The 27,574-nt window shown below is 41.9% G+C and overlaps 1 protein-coding gene and 2 gene segments (V, D, J or C); 2 read left to right on the forward strand and 1 right to left on the reverse strand.

Annotated features, from left to right (window-relative positions):
* On the forward strand, positions 1-27,103 carry LOC127531712 (immunoglobulin lambda-1 light chain-like). The gene is given in 5 exon segments (XM_051941558.1): positions 1-52; positions 160-247; positions 249-460; positions 25,734-25,775; positions 26,482-27,103. Coding segments are annotated over 5 exon segments (852 nt in total). The 3' UTR covers positions 26,940-27,103.
* The window catches only part of LOC110972317 (immunoglobulin kappa light chain-like), a 238,184-nt gene that overhangs the window by 148,875 nt on the left and 61,735 nt on the right, over positions 1-27,574 (reverse strand).
* The window catches only part of LOC127531752 (Ig kappa-b4 chain C region-like), a 112,452-nt gene that overhangs the window by 61,550 nt on the left and 23,328 nt on the right, over positions 1-27,574 (forward strand).

Raw genomic sequence — 27,574 nt, forward strand, 5'->3', positions numbered from 1 at the left:
ATGACTCTGATCTGCGTCCTCATCTGGACTCTCCTCTGCTGCTTCTTCACAGGTAAAGTCCAGAGAATCAGACTCCTCTGCTCTATCAACATCCATCCCTCTGAAACGAAGCCCACAGAACCATGATGCTGCTTTCTGTTTGTGTCTCTGAATCCTCAGAGTCCAGAGGACAGGCCACAGTGACTCAGCCTGGAGCAGTGAGCTCTGCTCTGGGAGGTTCTGTCACCATCAGTTGTCAGTCGCAACGTTGATGAAAGCAATGACCTTTCATGGTACCAACAGAAGAATGGAGGAGTACCTAAAATGCTCATTTACAATGCCAACTCTCGAGCATCAGGGATTCCAGATCATTTTACAGGCAGAGGATCAAACTCTGACTTTAGTCTGACCATCAGTGGAGTCCAGACTGAAGATGCTGCAGTTTATTACTGTATGGGTGGATTCTACATCAACAGTCAGTATTCGTTCACACAGTGAAAAAGTGTCGTACAAAAACCTCCCTCACTCAGACTGAACAGACACACACACACACACACACACACACACACACACACACACACACACACACACACACACACACACACACACAGTTTCAGAAAGACGACTGAGCATTTTATTGTTGTTCTTATCAACATAAAAAAACTATAAATTCTCTGTCTTGATGTAAACCACATAACCTTATCCAACACGCACACCACACACCTAACTCATGCCCACATCAGGGAAAGAGGAAAGGAGGGAGAGGGAGAGCTGTAAACGAAGAAGAGGCAGAGATGGAGGGCATGACAAGAAGACAATATATGGACACAAGTCATTATCAGAACCTTCATGATCATTGACAACTGAAATAAAACAGACAAATCCCTCTTTCACTTTGATCACGGCTTTGAGTCTTTCAGGCATGGAATGTACGATGTTCTTGAGTGTGGATGGTTCCATCTTCTCCCACTCCCACACAGTCCTCGAGTTGAGTTGTTTCATGGTGATTCGTGGTGGACTGGTAAAGATGCGACTGTTTAGGATTCCCCAACAGTTCTCAATTGGGTTGAGATCAGGAGAGTTTAGAAGTGATTCTTCCTTACACAGAAAGCCAGGTAGAAGCTCAAAACAGCATTCCTGAGGCATACAGGCAATGTCAGCAGTGGCATCATCTTGCAGAAATACCAATTCCGAAAGTCTGTTAAACTTTTCCATTGAGTCACAGACCCCGGATTTTTCCTCCTGGACGTAGTACCTTTTCTAGAATGTTGTTGGTATAATATTGTGCATTAACAGTGGTACCTTGTGTCATGGACAGTGTGGGATTGCACTGTTTGCTCAGTGGGAGTACTGTTTGCTTGGAGTGAGTACTGTTTGTATGGAGGAGACCTCCACATAGAGGTCCTAGACCCCCGCCTAAATCCTGAATCAGTACTGTCCTCCAGACATAGGACACACCTCCCCCAGACTGCACAGATCAGCTCTGTCCCACAGTCGAGCCTCCGGAGCCTGCTCACCTCCCCTCCTCTTCTCTCTCAGGAGGTGCTAATGCATGCTTTTATCTCTTCTCGTTTAGACTATTGTAATGCCCTGCTCTCTGGTCTTCCCAAAAAGAGTATTTTTAATCTCCAGTTATTACAAAACTCAGCTGCACGCGTGCTGACAAGGACCAGAGGGCGGGAACACATCACACCAGTTTTAAAGTGGCTGCATTGGCTCCCTGTCTGCTGCAGGATCGATTTTAAGGTTCTTTTACTAGTTTTTAAATGTCTTAAAGGCCTTGCGCCTTCTTTTTTGTCTGATCTTCTTTTACCATATCGACCCTCGCGGATCCTGAGGTCCTCTGGCAGCGGCCTTTTAACCATACCACAAGGAAGGACAAAAACCCACGGCGAGGCGGCATTTAGCCACTATGACCCCCGCCTGTGGAACAGCCTGCCGGAGAACCTCAGGACTGCAGAGACTGTTGATGTTTTTAAAGGAGGGTTAAAAACGCACCTTTTTAATCAGGTTTTTAATTAACTTTTCCAATTCCTTTTTATGTTCTTATCATTACTCATCCATTATCTTATGTATTTTTATTACTTTAACTGTTCATTTTATTCATCTTATTGTACAGCCCCTTTATTTTATATGTTCAAAAATTATTATTTTTTTCTTTAACTCCAGTCTTTCCTCAGGGGGGTCCTCCTCACTGGGGGCAGTATCCGGTCTGCTGCTGGGGGTGCTGTCCGTGGGTCCCTTCGCGCCAGTTGGATGGGGGGTTTCCCACCTCGGTGTGGGGTCCCCCTGTCTGTCAGGGTCTTGGGGGGTCCATGTGCCGGCACCCTCGGCAGTCATGGCCTGCGGCTCCTCCCAGTGTTGACGACCCCAGTGGTGACATTTTCCATGACCCTTGGTGTCATGCCATGTCTCCATACAGTTGTGGTGAGAGTGAGAGTGTGTGTGTGTGCGTGCGTGTTTGTGTGTATATGTACACACCCAGGGTGGGAGGGAAAGATTTTCTTGTTTTTATTTCAATGTTTTTCAGTGTTTTAATGTTTTAATGTTGTGAAGCACTTTGTGGTGCAATTTCATCGGATGAAAAGGGCTATACAAATAAGGATTGATTGACTGATTGATTGATTGATTGATTGATTGATTGATTGATTGATTGATTGATTGATTGATAGTGAGTTTTTGGCCATAGTGACTAATGATTCGTTGAAATCAGAATAAAGAAATCTGATTCTACCCACCTGTCTCCCGCTCTGTGAGTTCTCGCTTGGGTTCACAAAATTTCCACTCCCCATAACATCTTGATGGACATAGCCCCCCAAACCATACTATGGGCACTGAATTTCACTTGCTCAGAAGATGATACTTTTCCACCATCATCTGTATAGATACGGTCATTTTGGCTGTTGCTGTTTGCTCTGTTCTTCAGAGAAAATCCAGTTCTCCCAGTCTTTTGGAATCAGAGTTATGTACTTCTTTGCAAAAGTCAGTTTGGTGAGTCACGGGGTAGGTTGCCTCTTGTAAGCTTTCAGCCCCAATGTTTCTGTTAAATAACAATGCACAGTGCTCTTCGAAACATCTTCTCCAAGATTTTTCAGCCTCTGATTGAGTCGTCGACATGACTGGTGTCTTTTACCCTTGGCCTTTCTCATCAGATCCTTGGCTCTTGCAGTTAGGCCAGATGGACGCCCTGAGTGAGGCGAGTCTCAAAGAAGATACAACATTCTTCTTTGTTGTATCTTTGCCACCATTTCTGTACACAGTGGATACTTTTCCCAAGGGCTTGTCCTAACTGTTGACAAATTTTTCCTGCATTTGAGATTCATGCACAATGGCCTGTGCGTCAGTCTCAGACTCTGAAAAACTAGCCTTTTCACCCTTAGTCTTGGCCATGATAACAACACTCCCTAAATTTAGTTGTGAGTGTAATGCATTTTGGTCAAGCAAGAAAATTGTATACTGGGACGTGACAGTTTGACCAGACAAACAACCAGAAAATACCTGACTGACCAGGTGAAACTCATTTTGGTGACAAACAATGAAACATGTTGTCCAGTGGGGAGAACAAATTTTTGGGACACAGTCTACTTTCAGGGTCACTAAATCATGGACATAGACTGAGGGGCCATTTACACGAGGACGCTTGCAGGTAAAAACGTCAAAATATTTCAACAAAACACCCTACCGTTTATACGAGGACGGCGTTTTGGGGGCTTGAAAACGCAAAAATTTGAAACCGGCCTCCAGAGTGGAAAAGTAGAAAACGCTCCGCCGTTACGTTTCCGTCTAAACAGCAAAACGCAAAACTTTGCCGAGATCTGACCACGTCGCATACGCGATTACGTCACATACGTGCTTTGGTTTGCCGGCCGGTACAAGGACGTAAACAAAGATGTGTGATTATTTCCATTCTTCGTACCTTCAAACAACTCTGGCAGCTCTATGTACACTACAGGAGTCGTACCAGCAAACGTACAGAATCTGTACAGATTCCATTCATGGACATTTACCACGGCGGAGATCCGAAAAGGGAGATAGTACACATGCGCGTAGACATGGCGGAGTTTTATCACAGCGCCACCCAGCTGCCTGGCATGCATATCCAATCGAATTCCACACACTATAGAGTCACCGTATATACGCAGATTTCCTTCAAAATCGCTCGTCTAAATGTGAAATAACAAGACGCCACTTTTGCGTTTTCTGTTAAGATGGTCCTCGTGTAAACGGCCCCTGAATAATAAATAACTGTACGCTGTCAATACAGTTATTGTCTGGACCTGTGCACCTGCTACCAATCTATCTACTACCTACATATTCACTTAATTTATTGTCTAATGTCATTGCAATTGCAAGGACAACAAAGAAATTCTATTCTATTAATTTTTAAACCAATTTAGGTAAATACTTAATAAAATTCTTATTTTTTATCTTATCAGATATCAGATAGGTAGACATAGTTTTATCACGACTGTTCCCAGAGTCTCCTGCTTTGATACGATTCCAGTTCCAGTTTGTTTAGATAATGCAGCTCTATCTGGTAAAGACATAATTTTTTGAGTTTTAAGGGATGTATGGATCTTGTTTGGGCTGATGGTGTGGATTTCTGTTGTTGATCTGCGATGTTATGTTTTCTTAAAAAATAATAGAGGTGAATGAGCTGTGATCCAGAATAAAACTGAGGTCAAAGGTCATGACAGAAAGTTTGCTCAACAAGAAAATTTTTTTTAAATGGTTGATTTCAGGTAAGAACATGGAACTTCAATGTTAAATAAATAGATAGTGTGTGTGTGTGTGTGTGTATGGCGTCAGAATCGTGTCAAAACAATCAAAGCAACTCGCAGCAACGTGTCTGTACACGCACGATTATTTTCTTAAGCGTGCGTGCGTGCGTGCGTTGTCGTGTGCAGATTATATTTCATGCGTAACAAGAAGCTGCGTGCGTATGAAGCAGCGCGTACACGCCTGTCTGTCATTGTTTGACAAATACAATTACGCGTTCACACGCGTGCGGTCGCCATACACAATAGAACATTTCTGCACCGTGCGTACCAGTCCGCCTCACATGAGCGTGTCGTGTAGTTGGCCTTTTCATTTTAGTCAGCCAGGGGAGGCAGCAGTGAGCCATACTGGCGGAAAAGAAGAAGACGAAGAAGAGTCTCCCCTTTTCGACCGAGGCAGTTCCGATTCGAGGTTGGAGTCGGTGGCCGATTTGGCTCCGTTTTTTTGTTTTTCGACAGGCGGTGGGCCGCCTCCGGGCTCCAAAAACTGGGACTCGCACCGGCCCCAACTCGTTGCTGGGCCAGAGGTGGCCCGAGGTGAGAGCCCAGTGTGTCAGGGGCTGGGGTTACAGTCCGACCATCAACAGCGGAAACACAGAAGCGCCGTTTTTAAACAGCCGAGCGAGTAGCAGTAATGTTCAGTGTTTGTGTTTTAAAAACCGGTAAATATAAAAGCAAAATCCAAGCAGCAACGGTCTGAGGAGGAGACCCAAAGCTTCCTGGAACTGTGGTCTTCATATGAAATTCAGTGGAAGTTAGATGGAGCCTCTTGGACCACACCAGTGTTCGAAACAATCCAGTGGGAGACGGCTACAGCTGTACGAACGGAGCCTGACTAACTCCTCAACAACTAAAAAGTTCAGAAATGACTACAAGAACCAGAAAAGGCAGCCGGGATGCAGCAGTTTTTGGCCAAAAAGAGCCCCAATTTTTTCCGGCTGCATTCTGTGATTCCAACCGGGTCCCTGAACGCAACAGCTGAGCAGGAGTCGATGCAGGCCGCAGTACCGATCCTGATCGGTAAGTTTTATTTCTCAAACACCCTGCTGTTAGCCGACTATGAATACGCCAGCTACAACAGATCCACATCAATATTATGAACGTTACGCCAGCTAATGTGGTCCGGACACAGGATCAGTGATCAGAGGTCGACTATTTGCTAACCAGTTAGCCACTGCTAAGCTAGCAAGCTTTAAAAACCGTCGTATAAAACCTGAGAAAAGCAGCAGCAATATTTCATTACCAGACCTGTATTCACAACCTCCCACATTGTTACACAATGACCCATTAATCAGATTGATGAACTATATGATAATCATTGAAATTTCCCTTGAAGAACCAATAAACTGTTTAACATTATTAATACGAGTCTAAAACTTATTCAAAAGATCAAATTAACACAATGAAGTGAGGAATACTGGTAATGTGCAGCTATTTTTATAATTTCAAGGTAAAATGCTGATTGTTCTGTGATTTTCCAGCTTTGCAGATGTGGAAATTCAATGCATTCATTACTTATACACAGATTTCTTTGATGGTTTTTAGTTGTTGCTCAAATATATCAAGGCATTTAGCACTGCTGGAAATTATTACAGGCATTTTTTGTAACATTTTCTAACATCGTATGGACAAATTAATAATTAATGGAGAAAATGGTTTTAAATTACAGATGCTATCAACAACATTTCTTGTTCATTTTATTTAGTTGTCGGCCTAGGATGATGAGGTCCAGTTACCAGGATCACTACTCTGCAGCTTACTGGTTCCGTCCTGCAGCTCCTTCATGCTGTCCTCCTCGCTACAGACCAAATCAAGTAAGATTTTGATTTAATTAATAAACACCATACATTTTCAATAAAACAAAAATCAAGTAAGATTTGTTTAGACTATGCAGACATCAACATGATCAATATGTTATCTTTTGGCCCATCCTAAAATCACAAAGTACAACATTTATTTTAATCAATCAATCAATCAAAGTTTATTTCTATATCACTTTTCTTACATAAAGAAGCACTAAGTGCTTAACAAGTTAAAAACAAACAATAAAAAGACAATGCCCCACATCCCTCCCAACTCAACTCCCATCATACTCCCTATCAACACACACACACGCAGACAGTCACACAGCCACGCACACACACACACACACACACACACACTTCTACAACAGAAATAACTAGAAAAGCACTCGGAGAGCGCAGACCTCCGCCAGGCCATCTGTCTGTCTGTCTATTAACAGCATAACTCAAAAAGTCATGGACGGATTTTCACCAAATTTTTGCAGAATGTCCGGAAGAGCAAAAGTAACAATCGATTAGATTTTGGAGGTGATCCGGATCACCGTCTGGATCCAGGATTTTTTTGAAGGACTCTGTACAATTGAGAGATGGCCGCCAAAATCCATCCATAACTTTTTGAGTTATGCTGTTAACAGACAAACAGACAAACAAACTCCGATGATTACATAACCTCCTGGCGGAGGTAATAAGTTAAATGTGTTCATGAATATAGAAAATAATTACTGACAACTAATGCTGCTTGGGTGCTTTTATGCAGGATAAAGGAACCAGGATGCTACTGTGGATCTGCTGCAGTATCTGGGGACGTCAGAGGAACGGTTCTTGGAACAGATCTGAACAGTGTTGGGCAAGCTACTTGGAAACTGTAATGAGCTAAGCTACCAGCTACTCAGTGTTAAATCAAGCTTCACTACACTGAAGCTATGACCCACAGAAATGTAGCAAGCTAAGCTACAGCAATATGGCCAAAGTAGCTTAATACATTCAAGTTACTTTTTTTTCTTACCAAAAAATTTCAGGGACTAATGAAGTCAGTCAAACGGAGACAAGAAAATGCTGACTTATTTATTATTAAACCATCATTTTTGTTCTCAGTGCTCCAAAGTTAGTAAGTTGATACACTGAGGAATATGTGGAGCTATATTTAAAATGAATCAACCTTTTTACATTAGAAATCATTGTTCTGATTTTCTTTTTAGTTTGTATTGCAGACATAATGTATCTGATAATTAAGTTGCAGTAGCTTATATTAACACACCACTTACATTGGAGGGTATAATAGGTTACATTTGATATCATTTCCATATAAAGTAAGCAATATTATAGTAAGACAATTTTATACATAATTTGGGTATTCACATTGGGTATTAAATCAAGTTTTATTTCTTAAGTCTAATATCTATGTAAAATCATTCAATGCTTTCCCAAAGTGCTGTATCCACTACTACTTAACTCAATTTTGGTCTTGAGTGTAAGATTAAGATATTTAATCATTTATGCCATCACTTTTGTTACCCTTTCTGTTATTTTTTTCAGCCATTTGCTCATTAGTGTTAACAGTAATACTGAAGAAGACAGATTTTGGTTTTACTGTTACCTCGTTTTCTCCCATAATTAAACTGATATGTATCAGTTTAATTATTTAATCCCCCAATTTATACACATTCACACACTGCCACCACAACCTTACGCTTAATTTAATTAATTTACTGCCACGCGAATTTTAGATGTTGAAAAGTAGCTCGTTTGTGTGTGCATCTTATACTGCGGTTGACATGTGGTGGTTAGCTAACTGCTGCTGGTTGTGCATATTCGGTAGTCACCTGTATATGGGTTCTCAGATTTGTATTTGACGTCTTTGAAGTTGACAGAAACTTCGCATTGGGTTGGCACAGTAGGTATCTGAAAACAACTTTTCTCCGTTTTTTCACAAAAACTCAAAAACTGAAGCGAGCGTCTGTGTGTGTGTGTGTGGATCCAGTGGAAGGGATTGTTGAATGACGACATCAACAGTTCCTCCGCTTCTATTGGTCGACACAGACATGTCGGCGTTTGGAGAGGATGTCACTGTCTGATCCTTAAAAGTGTGAGATGAGACTGCAGCAGAGCAGAAAGCTCCGCTTCAAGCAGTTCAACATTAATCATTTTTAATGTAGCTTTTTGCGTTCGCTACCGCGCTACATGACCAAAAGATTAGCTAAGCTGTTGAAACGTTTTTTGATTTTGTAAACAACGATGCTACCACGTCGTTACAGAAAAATGTAGTTAAACTACTAACAACGCTATTTGTAGTGACGTTACTGCCCAACACTGGATCTGAAGACACCGAGACCTGACCACTGCCCTGCTCCAGAACATCCAGAGGACAGATGAAAATTCAAACAACTTGGCTGGACTGATGGGACGCATGGTGTCGGTGCTGGAGCGACTGTCACAGAAATAAACTGCATTGTCCACTATTTCTGCCTTTTTTTTAGAAAAAGTAATCATATTTTTTATAAATTCTTTTTCTTTTTCCTTCTTGGCTATTTAAGTACACTGGTATTTTACTCTTGCACTTTGGGTGAATACAAATATATTTGTGATGAAAGATGCGTGTTTTGTCTATAATCTACCGAGATTTTATTCAGTGTTAAGTGCACACTTCTACGTACACACATTTTGACAGATAATCAGTTGTGCTTTTCAAGCAGATTTCAATCTGAAACATATCAGCAACATACCGGTATGTTGTTTCTTACAACATATGTCACACCAAGCTAGATAAACTGCACTACTGCAGCAGATATATTATTGAAGTGTGCTTACATTACATGTCTACATACACTACTCAAAAGTTACTCAACTTTCAGGTGACATTTATGGAAATTTTAAAAATTAATGCTATGGTGATATTAAATCATGAAAGTAGGGCATTTAAGTAGAAACATGCAATAGTGATTTCTTCATCTCAAACAATTTATTAAAACAAAAGCTAACAGCAGTGAAGGGTATATCACAATAAAAATGTCTCATGACAGTTTGCACAGAACAGCAGCCTTCAGCTGAAATCTGGTACAGTTGTGTCCCACCAGTAGCGTGGTCACGGATGTTCCCAGACAACAGCTGACCTCTGTCTCGTAATTAAGATCATCTATAAAGGTAAATATAGATACTATCATCAATTTATTGCGTTTGTTTAACCGCTATGTAGGTTAGCCGCAGCAAGATGGAGTATCTGTGTGTGAATGAGAGGGACCCAAGTGGAAGAGTGAGGTTACAGGGAGAAGAGATCAAGAAGGTGGAGGATTTTAAGTACTTAGGGCCAACAGTACAGAGCAATGGAGAGTGTGGAAAAGAGGTGAAGAAGCGTGTACAGGCAGGCTGGAATGGCTGGAGAAGAGTGTCAGGTGTGATAGAAGAGTTTCAGCTAAAATGAAAGGAAAGGTCTTCAAAACTGTGGTGAGACCAGCCATGTTGTTTGGTCTGGAGACAGTGTCCCTGAGGAAAAGACAGGAGGCAGAACTGAAGATGTTGAGGTTCTCTCTGGGAGTGACCAGGATGGATAGGATCAGGAATGAGTACATCAGAGGGACAGCACATGTTAGAGGTTTTGGAGATAAAAGTCAGAGAGGCCAGACTGAGATGGTTCATGGTGCGTTAATGGGTGCGTTTGTAAAAAAACGCATGAATTTTACACGTGACCGCTTCGTGTAGTGTGATTGCCGGTGCGCAGCAATGATCACACGTGAACGCACGCGTGAACGGGAGACCATTATAAGTCAATGGGGAAACTGCATTACGCGTCAGGCGCACAGGCGTGTGACACATTCAGTTGATAACTGCGCAGGCTTTTTGACACGATTCTGATGCCATAGTGTGTGATGTGTGTGTGATGTGTGTGTGTGTGTGTGTGTGTGTGTGTGTGTGTGTGTGTGTGTGTGTGTGTGTGTGTGTGTGTGTGTGCATCTGTGTGTGTTCAGTGACCTGTATGAGTTTCTGCAGCAGCTTCCACTGCAGCTGTCAGTTCATTTTCTGTTCAGTCTGACTATGAGAGGTTTTTGTATAACACTTTTTCACCGTGTGAACACACGCTGGCTGTTGATCATGTGAGAACTCTGACAGTAATAAACTGCAGCATCTTCAGCCTGGACTCCACTGATGGTCAGACTGAAGTCAGAATATGATCCTCTGCCTGTAAATCGATCTGGAATCCCTGATGCTCGAGCATTGGCCAAGTAAATGAGCAGTTTCAAAGGTTGTCCATCTTTGTGTTGGTACCAGGTGTAGCGGTACTACGTTATGATTTATTGCTCTCGTTATCAATAATTGGGGCACCACCCTAGATCTCTAGGGAAATAATTAATTTTAATAAAAAAATTAATATTCATAAAAATTTTGATCAATCTCATATCAAAAAGTCTTGAATCCTCGTTTAAATTGACCACATTCTACACAAAGAAACACAAGACTGTAATTTGGTCTATAATGAGGTATTTATTAACTATTCTATGAAAATAATTACAAGTGAACTATATACAATGTAGATATGGTGTGTGTGTGTGTGCGTGCATGTGTGGAATGTGGGAGTGTGTGTGTGATGTGTGTGCATGTGTGAGAGATGTGGAAGTAGGTGTGAGAGAGAAGGAAATATGGTGAGGATTAGCCAGAGCTAACCTGACGAGGTAATCGGTAATTTGGATTAAGAATTCTAATGATTTGTAAAAGAATAAATTGATTAAATGAATTAAATGACCAAGCGGTTAGTACATCACCCATAGAATGGAATCAGAGCAAACTCTGCTGGAGTTATTGAAGTGAACCGTCATGGGGCTGGGACTTGCGAGGCCTTCAGATTCGCAGCACACGGTCTGGACCTGCGGGTTCGGAGCGGTGCGTCGTCGTTGTTGTGGCCACGCCTTGATGTCCTGCCGCGGGTTGATCGGTTCTGTGCACATGGACCTGGTTCGACAGGTCTCAGCTGAGTGTTGCTTGGCTTAAAAATGATGGTTCTCAGGCTTTAGCCAAGAAAAACGGGTGTTGATGAAAAATTGTCAAAATTAAGAAAAATAAATGCTGGTTCTGAATCGGTTCTTCAGATTAAAACGAATAAAGAGCAAAATGTCTCCTTAAGTTACAAAAATGTTAAAAGATAAATAGTTAACAAATTTAGATGGTGAGGGAATTTCAAAGATAGGAAAAACGCGCTTTAGGTAAGAAAATAATGGGAATCTCTGTCATGGATTCCTCAGGTAGTGAAGAAAGGGATAAGAGGCGGTAAGAGAGAGGGTCGGTAAGAGAGAGATGATGTGGGCTACGGCTGACTTTATCTGTGGGTCCAGCTAAGGGGAGGACCTGGGCGGAGAGAGAGAACTTTTAGGCGCGAGTCTGGTGGAATTTGGAATCTCTTTGTTCTCACAAAGTAGAGAAGAAAGAGGAATCCAGAATGGATTAAAATATGACATTAAACGCGCAAAACACGATCTGTCTATCCCACCATATTCAGTTGTGTGAAAGTGAAATGTGTAGATTAATACATATGTTCATATTATGTGAATCATTTCATTCATAACTATATGTTTATGTTTATGACATTAAAAATATGTATCACAGTGAAAATATAACAACAAGTCAGAGATTTGGTAACAGGTAAATACAATGGTCATCATTCAACCTAAACGGAGAGGAAATTCAGAGGTTAATACTGGAATTCAGTCCAAAATCCTGTGGGAGAGATCAATTAACCAGGCATTTCGATATCTAGGCTTCTGTCAAAGATATTAACGTCAATTTTGGATATGATGTACAACATAATCTCAGTATAACTTTGGTAATCAGGAAAGAACAAAATAAATTTTAGAAATATGAACTTTGAAGTAATTAGTCTCTTCAGTTAAAGAGTGTGTCTCTCTCTGTTCCAGCCTTCTGCCATAAAGTTTTACGACTTGTTATCTGATCTGTGGAATGCAGAGACGTCTCCGGCTGAGGGTCTCCTGAAGCTGAAAAGGGATTTTAGCATGAAAGTTCATTAAACAAACATCCATAGCATATAATTGAAAGTCATTGTCTTTCAAAAAGAAGAAGTTATTCCAGGGGTTTAAATGTTCACAGGAGCTCCATCCTTCTGTGAATGAAAACCTACAGAAATACAAATGTCTCAATCCTCCTATAGAGATGGGTGTTGGTCAGAGCTGGAGAGAGGGACAGCTTATCTGAGTTTTGATCAGCTCAGGAATTCCAGGGCCTTTGCAGTCTTGCTACACAGGCTAACTCATGAACTGAAACATAATACACATTCTGACTGGTCTTACAGCTGATGGTGACAGAACCTTCCAGAGCAGAGCTCACTGCTAAAGACTGAGTCACTACGATCTGTCCTCTGGATTCTGAGGATATAGAGACACAAACAGAAAGCAGCATCATGGTTCTGTGGGCTTCATTTCAGAGGAATGGATGTTGATAGAGGAGAGGAGTCTGATTCTCTGGACTTTACCTGTGAAGCAGCAGCAGAAGAGAGTCCAGATGAGGACACAGATCAGAGTCATGTTTTTGATGAGGAGGATTTCTGTGTCTTCTGTTGTCATGGAGGACAGCTGTCAGTCATCCAGAGTTGAAGTGTCAGGACTATAAAGTCTCCCAGAGCACTGGAGCATGGTGCTGCTGATGCAAAGTGGCTCTCTATGGAAATGTGTGACTGACTCCAGCAGAGACTTGGATCACTGTGATGAGGCTGATTATCAGTGGATCAATCACTGGATCAGAGAACTAAATGTGTCAATATTAATTTATATGATGTTTTGATGAGGTTTGATGGACAGATCTTCTTCCAGATTATTTCATAATTAACTTAACATCACTTTGGGACATGATCTACAACAAACCAACAAGTTTTTAATCCTATGAACCTAACTGATTACAATTTCTGACTTAAACGTCATACAGTCAAAAACAAGTGTGAAAATTTTAACTTCTTATCTTTCTCGCTGAAAGCTGTCTGTTGTCATGGTTCACCAGTGATGCCTTTCTGAGTAGGAAGGGAAACATTTAAGACTGGTTTCATCCACTCTGAGAAAGATCAGCAGAAGCAAAATGCTTTTCTTCAGCAGTTGTTAATTTTAGCTCCAAAAATTTCCACTGATCTTGTTCTCTGCAGTGGGTGGAGTTCTTTCCAATCCCTGACGGTGCTGCCCCCCTCCAGTGAGGAGCTGCAGCAGGGGAAGGCCACGCTCATGTGCCTGACCAACAAGGGCTTCCCCTCAGACTGGAGTCTGTCCTGGAAGGTGGACGGCAGCAGCAGCAGCAGCTGGAAGGAGGACAGGAGCCCTGGGATGCTGGAGAAGGACAACAACTACAGCTGGAGCAGTGTAAACTGAATAAACCATATGGAACACACTAATATGTAAATATAATATAAATATATAGATGTGGATACAATATAACACAGATTATCTAATTATACAGGTAGAGATGATTGTGCTATATACACTCCACTAGAATAATATTGTGACATGTGACTGAAAAGTGTGTTTTGCTGCTCTGGTGTGTCCTATCACATTGATTATTCAAAAAATAAATAGCGCTCCATGTCTATGTTCAGTTTCAGATTTGGGTTTTGCCAGTGCAGATTGCATCTATAATTAGATGTGTAACCAACGTGAAAAGAGAGCTGTCTATGGGTGAAAAACAAGTAACTGTGAAGCTGAGAGAAGATGGAAAATCAATTAGAGTCATTACACAAACACTGGCCATTGCCAGTACAACCATTTGGAATGTCCTGAAGAAGAAAGAAACTACTGACGTGGTAAGTAACAGATGTCATACGGGTAGACAAAGAAAAGGAAAAAAAGGAAGATAGCAGCAGTTGATGACAAAAACATTGTGAGAGCTGTAAAGAAAGATCTGGAAACAACTGTTAGTGACGTCAGCAATTTTCAGAAGATTTTATGAACAAAATTCCAGAGGCTACACCAGAAGATGCAAACCACTCATGAACAAGGAGAGTAGGAAGGCCAGGCTGGAATTTGCCAAAAAGTACAGAGGTGAGCCTAAAAAAAATTCTGGGACAAAGTTGCATGGACTGATGAGAAAAAGATGAACCTTTACCAAAGTGATGGAAAGGCTGATGTTCAAGCTCATCTGTGAAACGTGGTGGAGGTAACGTGATGGCTTGGGCTTGCTTGCCTTCTTCTGGGATGGCCTCATTCATCCTGACTGATGATAATACATGATGGCAGCAGTAGAATGAACTCAGAAGTCTACAGAAACATTTTGTCTGCCAATATAAAGAAAGATGCAACCAAACTGACTTGGAGATCCTTCATCATGCAGCATAATAATGACCCAAAGCACACTGTCAACACAACAAAGGAGTTCATCAGGGGCAAAAGGTGGAAGGTTTTAGACCAGCCAAGTTAATCTCCAAACTTAAACCCAATAGAGTTGCATTTTACCTGCTAAAGAGGAGACTGAAGGGAGTAACTCCCCCAAAACAAACAACTGAAAGAGGCTGTTGTGAAAGCCTGGAAAAGCATCACAAAAGAAGAATACATAAGTTTGGTCATGTCAGTGGGTCACAGGCTTGATGCAGTTATTGCAACTAAATATTTGTCTTATTCTGATTATTCTTCTTTAAATCTGTTCCAATACTTTTGCTCACCTTAAAATGTGGTGTACCTTTACAAATAATACAAAACATGAAAAATGGCTGGATTAGAACAAAAGGTGCTATCTTCTAAGTTGTGTATCAGATCCAGATGAAAATATCTGGGGGGAAAAATGCTGAAATGTTGATTTCTTCTCTCCTATTCATCATTCGATGTGAAACCCAAATGTTTTCAGTCTACAGCAAAAATAAAGGAATTGAGCTCACTATTCCAGTACTTTTGGAGGAGACTGTACACACAGGATTCACAGTATGACAACTATAAACAGTGTGAACAATGTATAGGACATGAGATGGTGCAGATATGCAGAATAGACACAGTATGAACAGTATGAATTTATAAACAGTGAATTTGGGATGAGGATAGAGATAGATGCAGTTTATACGCAGTGGAGTGAACATGGAAGGAGGTTTGTTGGGGTCTTGGGGAAAGTGCTGGGGGTCCATGGAAAATGGAGGAGGAGATGTGGTGGGAGTAAGGAGTGTTTGGGTTGTCACCATGATGCAGAGCTCAGTAAAGTGAGAGCTGAGGGGAAGAAGCTGTTCCTGAGCCTGTTGGTCCTTGAACAGAGATTTCTGGAGCACCTTCAAGATGGGAGGAAGTCCAACAGACTGTTTCCAGGGTGACAGGTGTCTCTGATGATGACAGGCACTAATGGTGATGCGGAGTCTTGATGTTGGGGAGTACTGATGACACACTGGACAGTTTTCACCTCCCTCTGTAGAGCTCTCCAGTCTGAACGAGAGCAGTTCCAGTACCAGACTGTGATGCAGCTGGTCAGGATGCTCTGGATGGTGCAATGGTAGAAGTTCACCAGGATCGTTGCAGACAAGTTGATTTTTTTCAGTCTCCTCAGTAAAAAGAGCCTGATCTACAGTGGCAAATAACTCTTCTTAGTGCTGCTTAAGTTAAGTGGTGAGTACATGAGGAGTAGGTACACTAATATCTGTATTAATTATCATGACTATTTAGACCCCTTCTAAGTCCATTTAAGTGGTAAATCATGCAGCAATCTGCTCTTACAGGCAATGAAATGTGAAACAGATCTCTCATGAAATTGCTTTTGCAGTTGATTCCCATCTAGAAATTGTTCTGATGATGTGAATTTGTAAGTCTAAAATGGAAAAATGTAGCTAATCAGATTTAGCAATAAAAATCAGGGCATCATCTGCTTAAAGTGAACATGAATTTGATCTTGTATTTGAAAATATAAGACATCAATTTTCCGATGAAGTAACATCCGCTAACAGTCACATTTCATTGTGAACTGAGTGATTTCATCAAACTGAAGAAAATCTTGTGATATGACTGAAAGCATGAATGTAATTCTGTCTTGAGATCCTTTTTCATGCAGCAAAATAATGACCCTAATGAGCTGTTTTGTCTTTACATATTTTATCAGTTAGTGGATGAACATTGTGAAGACATTTGTGTGATGGGCCCAAAGTGAAGAAATGAGCTTTTAGTCATTTTGAGTGCATTTGGTTTTCGAGAAGGACATCAGAGTTGGTCGACACAATTTTTCACATATCCTGTTGTGTCTATTGCTATTTAAAGATTCCTATTCATTTTGAATTCTCTTTATGGAACACAACTCCACATGTTTAAGAAACATTTTTTGAAGTTTTAGGGAGGGTTAGATTTTATATGTGCTGATGGTGAAGATTTCTTTTGTTAATCTATGATTTTCATGTTTTCTTTCAAAAAGAATAGAAATGAAATAACTTTAATCCAGGGGGAAGCTGAGGTCAAAGGTCATTAAAGAAATTTCTTATTTTGTGAACCAAGTCAGATCATCTGATTCTTTGTAAAGTAAATAAATAAGCAGAGTTCAAATCAGATAATGACATGGAACTACAATGTCACATGAAGAGATGGTGAGAAGATGTGAAGGAGAAAGTCATGTGACTTACATGAAGACAGAAAATCTATTGTCAGTAGCTCCTCTTCATTCGTCTGTGTGTATTCGGTGAACTGTATCAGTCACGTCAGTTTCTGTTCAGTGTGACTGAGGTAAGTTTTTGTACGACGCTTTTTCACTGTGTGAACGAATACTGACTGTTGATGTAGAATTGACCCATACAGTAATAAACTGCAGCATCTTCAGTCTGGACTCCACTGATGGTCAGACTGAAGTCAGAGTTTGATCCTCTGCCTGTAAAACGATCTGGAATACCTGATGCTCGAGTGCTAATGTCGTAAATGAGCAGTTTAGGAACTCCTCCATCCCTCTGCTGGTACCATGACAAGTTGTCACTGTAAATGTTCCGACTGGTCTTACAGCTGATGGTGACAGAACCTCCCAGAGCAGAGCTCACTGCTCCAGACTGAGTCACTGTGGTCTGTCCTCTGGACTCTGAGGATTCAGAGACACAAACAGAAAGCAGCATCGTGGTTCTGTGGGCTTCATTTCAGAGGGACAGATGTTGATTGTTGATTGTTGATTGATTGTCTGATTCTCTGGACTTTACCTGTGAAGCAGCAGCAGAGGAGAGTCCAGATGAGGACACAGATCAGAGTCATGTTTTTGATGAGGAGGATTTCTGTGTCTTCTGTTGTCATGGAGGACAGCTGTCAGTCCTCCAGAGTTGAAGTGTCAGGACTATAAAGTCTCCCAGAGCAGTGGAGCATGGTGCTGCTGATGCAAAGTGGCTCTCTATGGAAATGAGTGACTGACTCCAGCAGAGACTTGGATCACTGTGATGATGCTGATTATCAATTGATCAATCACTGGATCAGAAAACCAAATGTGTCAATATTGTTTTGCATGAGGTTTGGTGGACGGATCTTTCAAATTATTTCATAATTAACATATTAACATCACTGTGAGACATGATCTACAATAAACCAACAAGTTTTTAATCCTATGAACCTGATTAAATTTTATGACTGAAACATTATGCAGTCAAAACAAAGTGTGAAAATTTTAACTTCTTATCTTTCACACTCAACCTGTCCAGGGTGTCTCCTGCCTTCGCCCGAGTCAGCTGGGATAGGCTCCAGCACCCCCCGCGACCCTAGTGAGGATAAAGCGGTGTATAGAGGATGGATCTTTCACACTTAAACCTGTCTGTTGTCATGGTTCACCAGTGATGCCTGTCTGACAAGGAAGTGAAACACTTAAGACTGGTTTCATCCACTCTGAGAAACATCAACAGAAGATAAATCCTCTTCTGCAGCAGTTGTTAATTTTGGCTCCAAAAATTTCCATTGGTCTTGTTCTCTCAAGTGGGTGGAGTTCTTTCCAATCCAATCCATGTCCTGCTGCCCCCCTCCAGTGAGGAACTGCAGCAGGGGAAGGCCACGCTCATGTGCCTGACCAACAAGGGCTTCCCCTCAGACTGGAGTCTGTCCTGGAAGGTGGACGGCAGCAGCAGCAGCAGCATGAGCTGGGAGGAGAGCAGGAGCCCCGGGGTGCTGGAGAAGGACGGCCACTACAGCTGGAGCAGCACCCTGATGCTCCCTGCAGACCAGTGGAGGAAGGTGGTCTCTGTGAGCTGTGAGGCCACCCAGGGCTCCCAGACTCCACTCTCAGAGACACTGAGGAGAGACCAGTGTTCCCAGTCCTGACTCGCTCATTGGGACTCTCATACTGGTCTGACTCTGTTACTGCTCTCTCTAATTCTCTGCTTTCTTTTCCCAAACTAAATATAGATGTCATTTTCTTCCTCATAATGACACAGTTCATGTTTCAAATAATAAAAATAACAATAATTATTGTTGTTATTTGTATAACACTTTCAAATCAACATGCTGTGCGGGGTAAGCAACAGATATATTGCAATAAAATGATAATTGTTAAAAAACAATGGCTGAAAAGACACAATAAAAACGAAAATAACCTATAAAGACAATATCTAAGAAGACACAGTACCTCACAAGCTATGACTCACATGCAGCAGAGACCAAGTGGGCCTTTAGCTTGGCTTTGAACACCTCTGCTGACCAAACTTGTCTAATGTCAGACAGAAGAGCATTCCATAAAGACTATGATGTTTTTTGTATAAATGTGTTAAATAGGCCGGAAGTCTAATTTTAGCAGGCTAATAACTGCAATAATTTTGTCTTATTCACCACAGTTGAGAGTGAGAGAGTGGAGGCAGGTGGAGACCTTCAGGCAGGAGCAGGCTCAGAGAGAGAAGAAGAACCTACAGGTCATGCCAGGCCTGAATATCCCTCCATATGGAAAGCAAAACAGTATAGATAATTCAGGCGTAAAAATGATTGGCTGTTTGCTCATGACGGAATGCTTGGCTGCACCTCTTGTCGTGATGTGAAGAACCTGGGTGTCATGGCAACCCGTGGTGTCAATGTGGCTAGTCAGTGGGCTGAAGGACAGATAGCCCCAAATGGACATACCAGGGAGGCCCAGCTTACAGCACTGCGCAAAAAAATCCACGAGCATGGGAACTCAAAAGCACATGTTGAAGTAATCAAAATCCTGGAGACAGCAAAGGACACTCTGCTCAACATGAATGCCAGACGTCAGGCTGCTGCATTTGAGGTTACCTCCAAGGTGTTCAGAACAGCATACTATGTGGCCAAGTATGACAAACCATTCACAGATTTTGAGAAGATGGTTGACCTGCAGGAAGCTAATTCTGTGGACTTGGGCCGTGTCTTACACAGCAAGACAACCTGTGTTGATATTGTTGAGCACATCTCATCCCAGATGAAACGGGAACTTCACCAGAAGATGATCGAGAACACGAGCAAGATCACAGTCTTGGCTGATGAGTCAACCAGCACTGGGCACAAATCAACCCTGATAGTGTACGTGAGGAGTAGTGTTGATGGGATGATGAATCCCATCGCATTTCCGTTGGATCTGGTGGAGCGAGATAGTCTCTCTGCGGCTCACATCAAGGATAAGATCATGGCCTGCTTGCTGAAGAATGACTTTACCAGTGAGCTTCTACGGGAAGTCCTCATTGGATTTTGCAGTGATGGGGCCAGTGTGATGCTGGGAACAAAGTCAGGTAAGTCAAGAGTATTGTAGATTTAATGCAATAATTGTAATGATTGTGTAATAATAACAACAACAATAATAATGATAATAATAATAACACCCTCAGCACCACCACCACTACCACTAATAATAATAATAATAATAATAATACACCAATCATTCATCCATTCAGGTGTTGGGAAGCTGCTCCAGATTGACTTCCCTGGGATAGTGCTATGGCACTGCCTTAACCACAGGCTGGAGCTTGCTGTGGACCAGGCACTGGAGGTGACAGGAGGAACAAATGACTTCCAGGCCTTCCTTGACAGTCTGTACTCCTTATACAGTCAGTCACCAAAGAACATCAGGGACCTGAGTGCATATGCTCACGACCTTCATATCACCCTCAAAAAGATCAGGAAAGTGTTCACTGTCCGCTGGGTAGCGTCATCATACAGAGCAGTCTCTGCTGCATTATGACGTGCTTCGTCAGAATTTCACCTACACACTTGGGGGTCGCGCGGGTGGACGGCCCGACGGGTGGACGGCCCGAGCCCCTCCCACGATTTCCGTATGCGGGAATTGTCTAGTAATGTTATTATTGTTCAAATGTTATCTCCCCGACTTCCCCTAAAGAAAATAAATGTTTGGCCATATATTAAATTATGTGTCTGACATCTTACATTATGCACTCAAGGATGTGGACAGGAGTCAGAAAAGAGCAGGATTTATCAACATCTGTCTTGTACGATGCTCGCACGCTTTGCGCACAAACTCAATTTTTTTTTTGAGTTGCACAGTTCCTGCAAGAATCTTATCTTACTTTCACCCCTGCTTGGCGGTCAGCCACACTGAAAGGAGCGGAGATCGAAAGACCACCATGCGTACTCACATGCAACCAAGGGAAGACGGCAGCGCACTCACATGTAAAGATGTGTGCCTTGACGGCGATCACCACAGCTGCATCCAATAATGCCACCACGCTGAACCACAGCCACCACGAGAATAATCAGGAAGCGGAAGACTGGACGCGCCACTGCTGCACACCTGAATATAAAGGGCGTATAATTCCGCCCAGCAATCACAGTGCCTGGAGGAAAAACATCCTAATGTCACATCTTCAAATCAAAAATGCTTCAAAGGACATTATTGCTTAATCAGACATCTTATTCTTTTGTGATATGTGCATCAATTTCAGGGATCACATAACTGTCCAACCATACAACATGATGTTTTCATTTTGTAGTGACATAATGAAGGAGGAAGGAATAATGTGAAGAACAACAATGAGGAAAGATCACATTGGAATGATCTTTTCATGAATACAGATTCATAACATGGGTGCAAATCGTGAAAATAATTATTTCAGAATATCACCACATTTAACAAGTATTTTGTAAAATGAAAAGATGAAAAACTCACAGATTAAACCAACAACAGCACAAAAGAACCTGTCAGTGGAGTGTTTTAAAGAGATGCAGTTCAACACAGTTTTGTCTGTTGTTGCTGTTTGTTGAGGTAAATGAATTTATCCTCTGACTGAGGTTGATTTGAATTACAGATAGAAATTCAAACCTGACCAAAAAACAATATAGATCAATGAAAACCCGGTCCATTTGAGTCAAATAAGTATTCTTAATTGTAGATGTGGTAATTAAAGGAAATAATGAACAAAGTGTTGTTTCTATCTTGTTGGTTGTTAGTTTCTCTGCAGCTGTTGATTCAGATCAGTTCCTCCTTAGTTGAGGGAGGTTTTTGTACGACGTTGTTTCACTGTGTGAACGGGCGGCTGTTATGCTGCTGACAGTAATAAACTCCTTCATCTTCAGTCTGAACTCCACTGATGGTCAGAGTGAAGTCAGTCTGATGAGCTTTTGCTCTGAAACGTTCTGGAACTCCAGACTGCCGTTCTGTAGTATCATAAATCAGGAGTTTGGGAGCTTCTCCAGGTTTCTGAAGGTACCAGTTGATGTCATCACCTATCAGTCTGCTGGATTTACATGTGATGGAGACAGTCTGTCCTGGAACAGCAGACTGAGATCCAGCAGACTGAGTCAGGATGATGTCTCCTGATGAAGCTGAAAAGATTAAAAAAAAAAAAAAAGAAGAAGAAGAAGACAAGAGTTATTGAGACAAATCCAGCTTGGAGAAAGACGATCAATATCCAAACAAAAGAGGATTATTTGTTGAACATGGACAACAGATAGAAGAAGATCATCGCTGCTTGTTTCAGTGTTTCTCCATCACAGCAGAACATGACTGTGGTGAAGCTGCTGCATCCTGAAGCAGAGTTTTTAGCAGAGCCTCACCCTGAACAAGGAGCCCCAGGGTGGCCAGCAGTAGAGCCACAAACATGATCATTGTGTTGTCAGTGTGTCAGAGTCTCTGAAAGCTCTGGACAGACACTGATCAACACTGGACTCTTAACATCTGGGAGCAGAGAGGCAGGACACATATGCAAACACACAGTCAGTCAGCTGCAGCTGTTCTCAACACATCTTCATGGTTCCATGTCAGTGTTCAGAGCGCTGAATGTTGAGATTATCCAGGATATAATTTAATGACAGTCTGTGGAAAGTATTTAATGATTTACTTTTGATTTTACTGTGAGAGAAATGTAAGGCCAATTACACTGAAAGATGTTATAACATCTTTGTGTGTTTTACATGTTGGCCTCAAATCAATCAAGTAATTGTTGATAAATGCTTGTTTTTTTTCCATCTAATTCAAATGTATGGAATTTGAGTAGTTCTTATTTATTTTCCATTGTTGAAACACTTGAGTTTTAACTACTGTCAGCAAAGTGAAATGTGTTTTCTCTCATTTTCTTCTTTAAACTTTGGCTGTAAATCACAGACTAGAGCAGTTCGCTCTGGTTGTAAGCACTGGTTTGAGATCAGTACAGAACGTGCTGATGTAGAACTGACTGAGAACACTTTCTGTTTTGTTCATGCTACAGACATTAATCCTCTGTACATACAGTATATTATGCTTCAGTACTGCTTCCACTCTGCTGTCTGTTACAGTAAAACAGATTTCTTTCTTTCAAGTCCATGTAGCAACAGCTGTGAACAGTGAGTGAGTTTACTGAAGGTCTTCATGCTGCATATTAAGAACTTCTCTATGATGATTCAAAAGACAAAACTGAAAGTTGATGTGTGACAATAAAAAACAGTCAGTAACTCAGTTTTCAATGAAATTACGGGATCTTCCTCAGCAGATGCAGTTTTTACATCTATATTACAAATTTTTAATCAATGTGCACATCTGTATTTCATGAACAAACTGACAACTGCTGAGGAAGATCATGTGATTTGACTGAGAATTCCACAACTGCTGGTCTTTCCAGTGTCAAAAACAGAATTTGTGTCTGTGTTCAATGGACTTTTTTTAAGGGACCGGTTGGCGAACCTGAGCAGAGAACACACAGCAGAGGCTAGGGCTGAAAGTAACAGGCTTTAGTAGTGCAGGTGGGGGTCAGAGGGTAGTGAGGAGGTGTGAGGGGGTGTTGGGGAGAACCAGGAAGGGGAGAGGAACGGAATGGGGACGGAGCGGCAGAACAGCGGCCGGTTGGAGCACCGGGAAGACGGGAGAGTGGCGGCGGAGAGCAGACAGGGAGCTCGGGTTCCAGGAGTAGAGGAGTGAGGCACAGGGGATTCCGGGACGTCAGGGCGGCTTGGCGGACTGATCGTTCGGGTGGGGGGCCGAGGAGGGGATCCGGAGCAGGCACGAGGAATCAGGCGGAGCGGGAGGGAGCTGGGTCGACTGTAATGGAAGAAGACAGGCAGGGTTAGAAACCGTGAGATGAACTGAGGGGGATTTTCAGAGGCGAGATGGCGAACTGACTGCATGAGCAGAGTCTACGATCTGGCAGGGAGTGGAAGGTGAGACCGGTCTTTATTGCTGAGGATGTAATCAGGGGATGACACACAGCTGCCCGGATCCTGTGGAGAAGCTGATTGCTGAGCGGAGACAGCCGTGAGGCTGCACTCCACTCAGCAACAGCGGAGGGAGAGGGAGAGGGAGAGGGAGAGGTTCATATCAAGGACAATGTTTAATTGTACCAATTTATAATGTATATATGCTGACACTGTTCGGATTCAGTAGATAGTTATATAGAGGAGCACACTTGTGATTTTATGATACCAGTTGATAGAACCTCATCTTATTTTTTGCGTATTTAACATAATTTTTTCAGACATTTGAGGGAATTGTCTGTTTTATTGTGGTTACCATTGACCATAAATGTTTCTGATGATGATGTGTGTCCACATATTGTCTTCATGTCATGTCCTACACCTCTTCATCTGCTTAGTTGACAGCTCTCCATCCCTTCCTGTGTGTGTGTGAGTGGATGTGTGTGTGTGTGTGTGTGTGTGTGTGTGTGTGTGTGTGTGTGTGTGTGTGTGTGTGTGTGTGTGTGTGTGTGTGTGTGTGTGTGTGTGTGTGTGTGGTGAACTGTATCAGTCACGTCAGTTTCTGTTCAGTCTGACAGGGAGGTTTTTGTACGACGCTTTTTCACTGTGTGAACGAATACTGACTGTTGATGTAGAATTCACCCATACAGTAATAAACTGCAGCATCTTCAATCTGGACTCCACTGATGGTCAGACTGAAGTCAGAGTTTGATCCTCTGCCTGTAAAACGATCTGGAATCCCTGATGCTCGAATGTTGGTATTGTAAATGAGCATTTTAGGTACTCCTCCATTCTTCTGTTGGTACCATGAAAGGTCGTCGCTTTCATCAACATTGCGACTGGTCTTACAGCTGATGGTGACAGAACCTCCCAGAGCAGAGCTCACTGCTCCAGGCTGAGTCACTGTGGTCTGTCCTTTGGATTCTGAGGATTCAGAGACACAAACAGAAAGCAGCATCATGGTTCTGTGGGCTTCATTTCAGAGGGACGGATGTTGATAGAGGAGAGGAGTCTGATTCTCTGGACTTTACCTGTGAAGCAGCAGCAGAGGAGAGTCCAGATGAGGATGCAGATCAGAGTCATGTTTTTGATGAGGAGGATTTCTGTGTCTTCTGTTGTCATGGAGGACAGCTGTCAGTCATCCAGAGTTGAAGTGTCAGGACTATAAAGTCTCCCAGAGCACTGGAGCATGGTGCTGCTGATGCAAAGTGGCTCTCTATGGAAATGTGTGACTGACTCCAGCAGAGACTTGGATCACTGTGATGATGCTGATTATCAGTGGATCAATCACTGGATCAGGCAATTAATGTTAAAGTTTTTGACAAATATTTACATAAATATTAGATATTAAATTCAACTGCACTGTTATGATTTCTTCTATTTTTAACGATTCATGTTTTGTAAAACATTTTTGTACAGTTTTATCACTACATCAAAAAATAAAATCTGGAGAATTCAACAATAGAGTAACTTTTAAAAATTATATATCAAAATTAAAAATGTTATCTGGTCACTTGCTGCATTGCGTTATTTCCAGTTCTGACATCAGCAGTCAAAATGATACAAACAGCAAATCATGTAGTTGAGTTTGTTTGTTTCAGAGTCAGAGAGCCGTGTCTCTCTACAGTCAGAGGTTTTTGTACGACGCCTCAATCAGGTTGTATCACTGTGGTGGACTTTTGGTGGAGGAACCAGACTGGATGTTGGAAGTAGGTTTATAATGTGTTTAATACTAAATATGTTATTGAAAAAAAATTGTTTAGAAACTGTTTTTGATGGTTTGAAACAGAGAAAAGTGGATTTTTTAAATGTACAACATATTTAGTATTCGTGTTTTATTTCTCCTCATGGAGATTAACTCAGATCAGCTTTTCTAAACTTCATGTCCACATTTAATTTCATATTGGAATTTAATCATTTGTAATACACAAAATATTATTCCTTCAATGACCAGGTGACAAACAATTCACTTTTATCAAATAAAACTGTACAGTTTGCAATTCAATTAGAAATAATGTTAAAAGACCAAAATACAGAACATTTTAAGTTTGTTGACAATTTTTCTGCATTTTTTCTACTAAATATTTGAAAGTATTGTTTAGTTCTGATTTTTGGTTACTGTAATTATAACTGTTATTGTAAAAGTTTCCACATCTGCTGGTTTTAGTTCCAGAGCAGTTAAACATATTTCTGATCAAACTGTGAGATGATTCTCTCTGAGCTGATTTACATGAGAGCTTTCTTAAAGGGAACTGAAACAATGTGTGAGTGAGTGACTGCTGGAGCAGAAAAAGCATCTGACAGAAACTCCTTCAAGGACTAAACCAACCGTCTCACAGTCAAGGTGTCCACGTGTGTGATGTTTGATGGACAGCTGTGTGCTCCCTGTCCTCTAAGCTGATTGGTGTCTCCTAGGTGATGTCCGTCCCACCCTGACGGTGCTGCCCCCCTCCAGTGAGGAGCTGCAGCAGGGGAAGGCCACGCTCATGTGCCTGGCCAACAAGGGCTTCCCCTCAGACTGGAGTCTGTCCTGGAAGGTGGACGGCAGCAGCAGCAGCAGCAGCAGCAGCAGCAGCAGCAGCAGCAGCAGCAGCAGCAGCAGCAGCAGCAGCAGCAGCAGCAGCAGCAGCAGCAGCAGCAGCAGCAGCAGCAGCAGCAGCAGCAGCAGCAGCAGCAGCAGCAGCAGCATGAGCTGGGAGGAGAGCAGGAGCCCCGGGGTGCTGGAGAAGGACGGCCACTACAGCTGGAGCAGCACCCCGATGCTCCCGGCAGACCAGTGGAGGAAGGTGGTCTCTGTGAGCTGTGAGGCCACCCAGGGCTCCCAGACTCCACTCTCAGAGACACTGAGGAGAGACCAGTGTTCCCAGTCCTGACTCACTCACTGGGACTCTCATACTGGTCTGACTCTGTTACTGCTCTATCTTCGCTCTCTCTAATTCTCTCTTCTATATTTTTTTAGTTATTTTTTTCAGACTAAACAAAGATTAGAACAGCCATATCTTCTTCTTCATAATGATACACTTCATGTTTTCATGCAATAAAGCCTTTTGTCTTCAAATGAAGTGTTTCAGTCTTTTTATTTAATCAAACATCTTAAGATTTCATAATCTACATCAATTTAAGATATAAGTATTTTTTTATGAAACACACTGTATTGTATAAAATTATCCTTTTGTTTTCAGAGGTACATTAAAACTGGTAGTAATAAAGTGGGCAATATCCCAGAGAATTTATATAGATACAATTCCTTCCAAAAGTATTGAAACAGTGAGGTCACTTTCATTATTTTTGCTGTAGACTGAAAACATTTGGATTTAATTTCAAATGATGAATTTGAGACAAGAGATAAACATTTCAGCTTTTCTTCCCCAAGTATTTACATCTGGTTCTGATACACAACCTAGAAGATAGCAGCTTTTGTTTGAACCCAACCATTTTTATGTGAGAAAAAGTATTGCAACATGTGACTGGCAGGTGTGTTGTTTTGCCCTGGTGTGTCCTATTACAT

The sequence above is a fragment of the Acanthochromis polyacanthus genome, chromosome 2 (genome assembly GCF_021347895.1).
Source record: "Acanthochromis polyacanthus isolate Apoly-LR-REF ecotype Palm Island chromosome 2, KAUST_Apoly_ChrSc, whole genome shotgun sequence".
In the NCBI taxonomy this organism is placed as follows: Eukaryota; Metazoa; Chordata; class Actinopteri; family Pomacentridae; genus Acanthochromis; species Acanthochromis polyacanthus.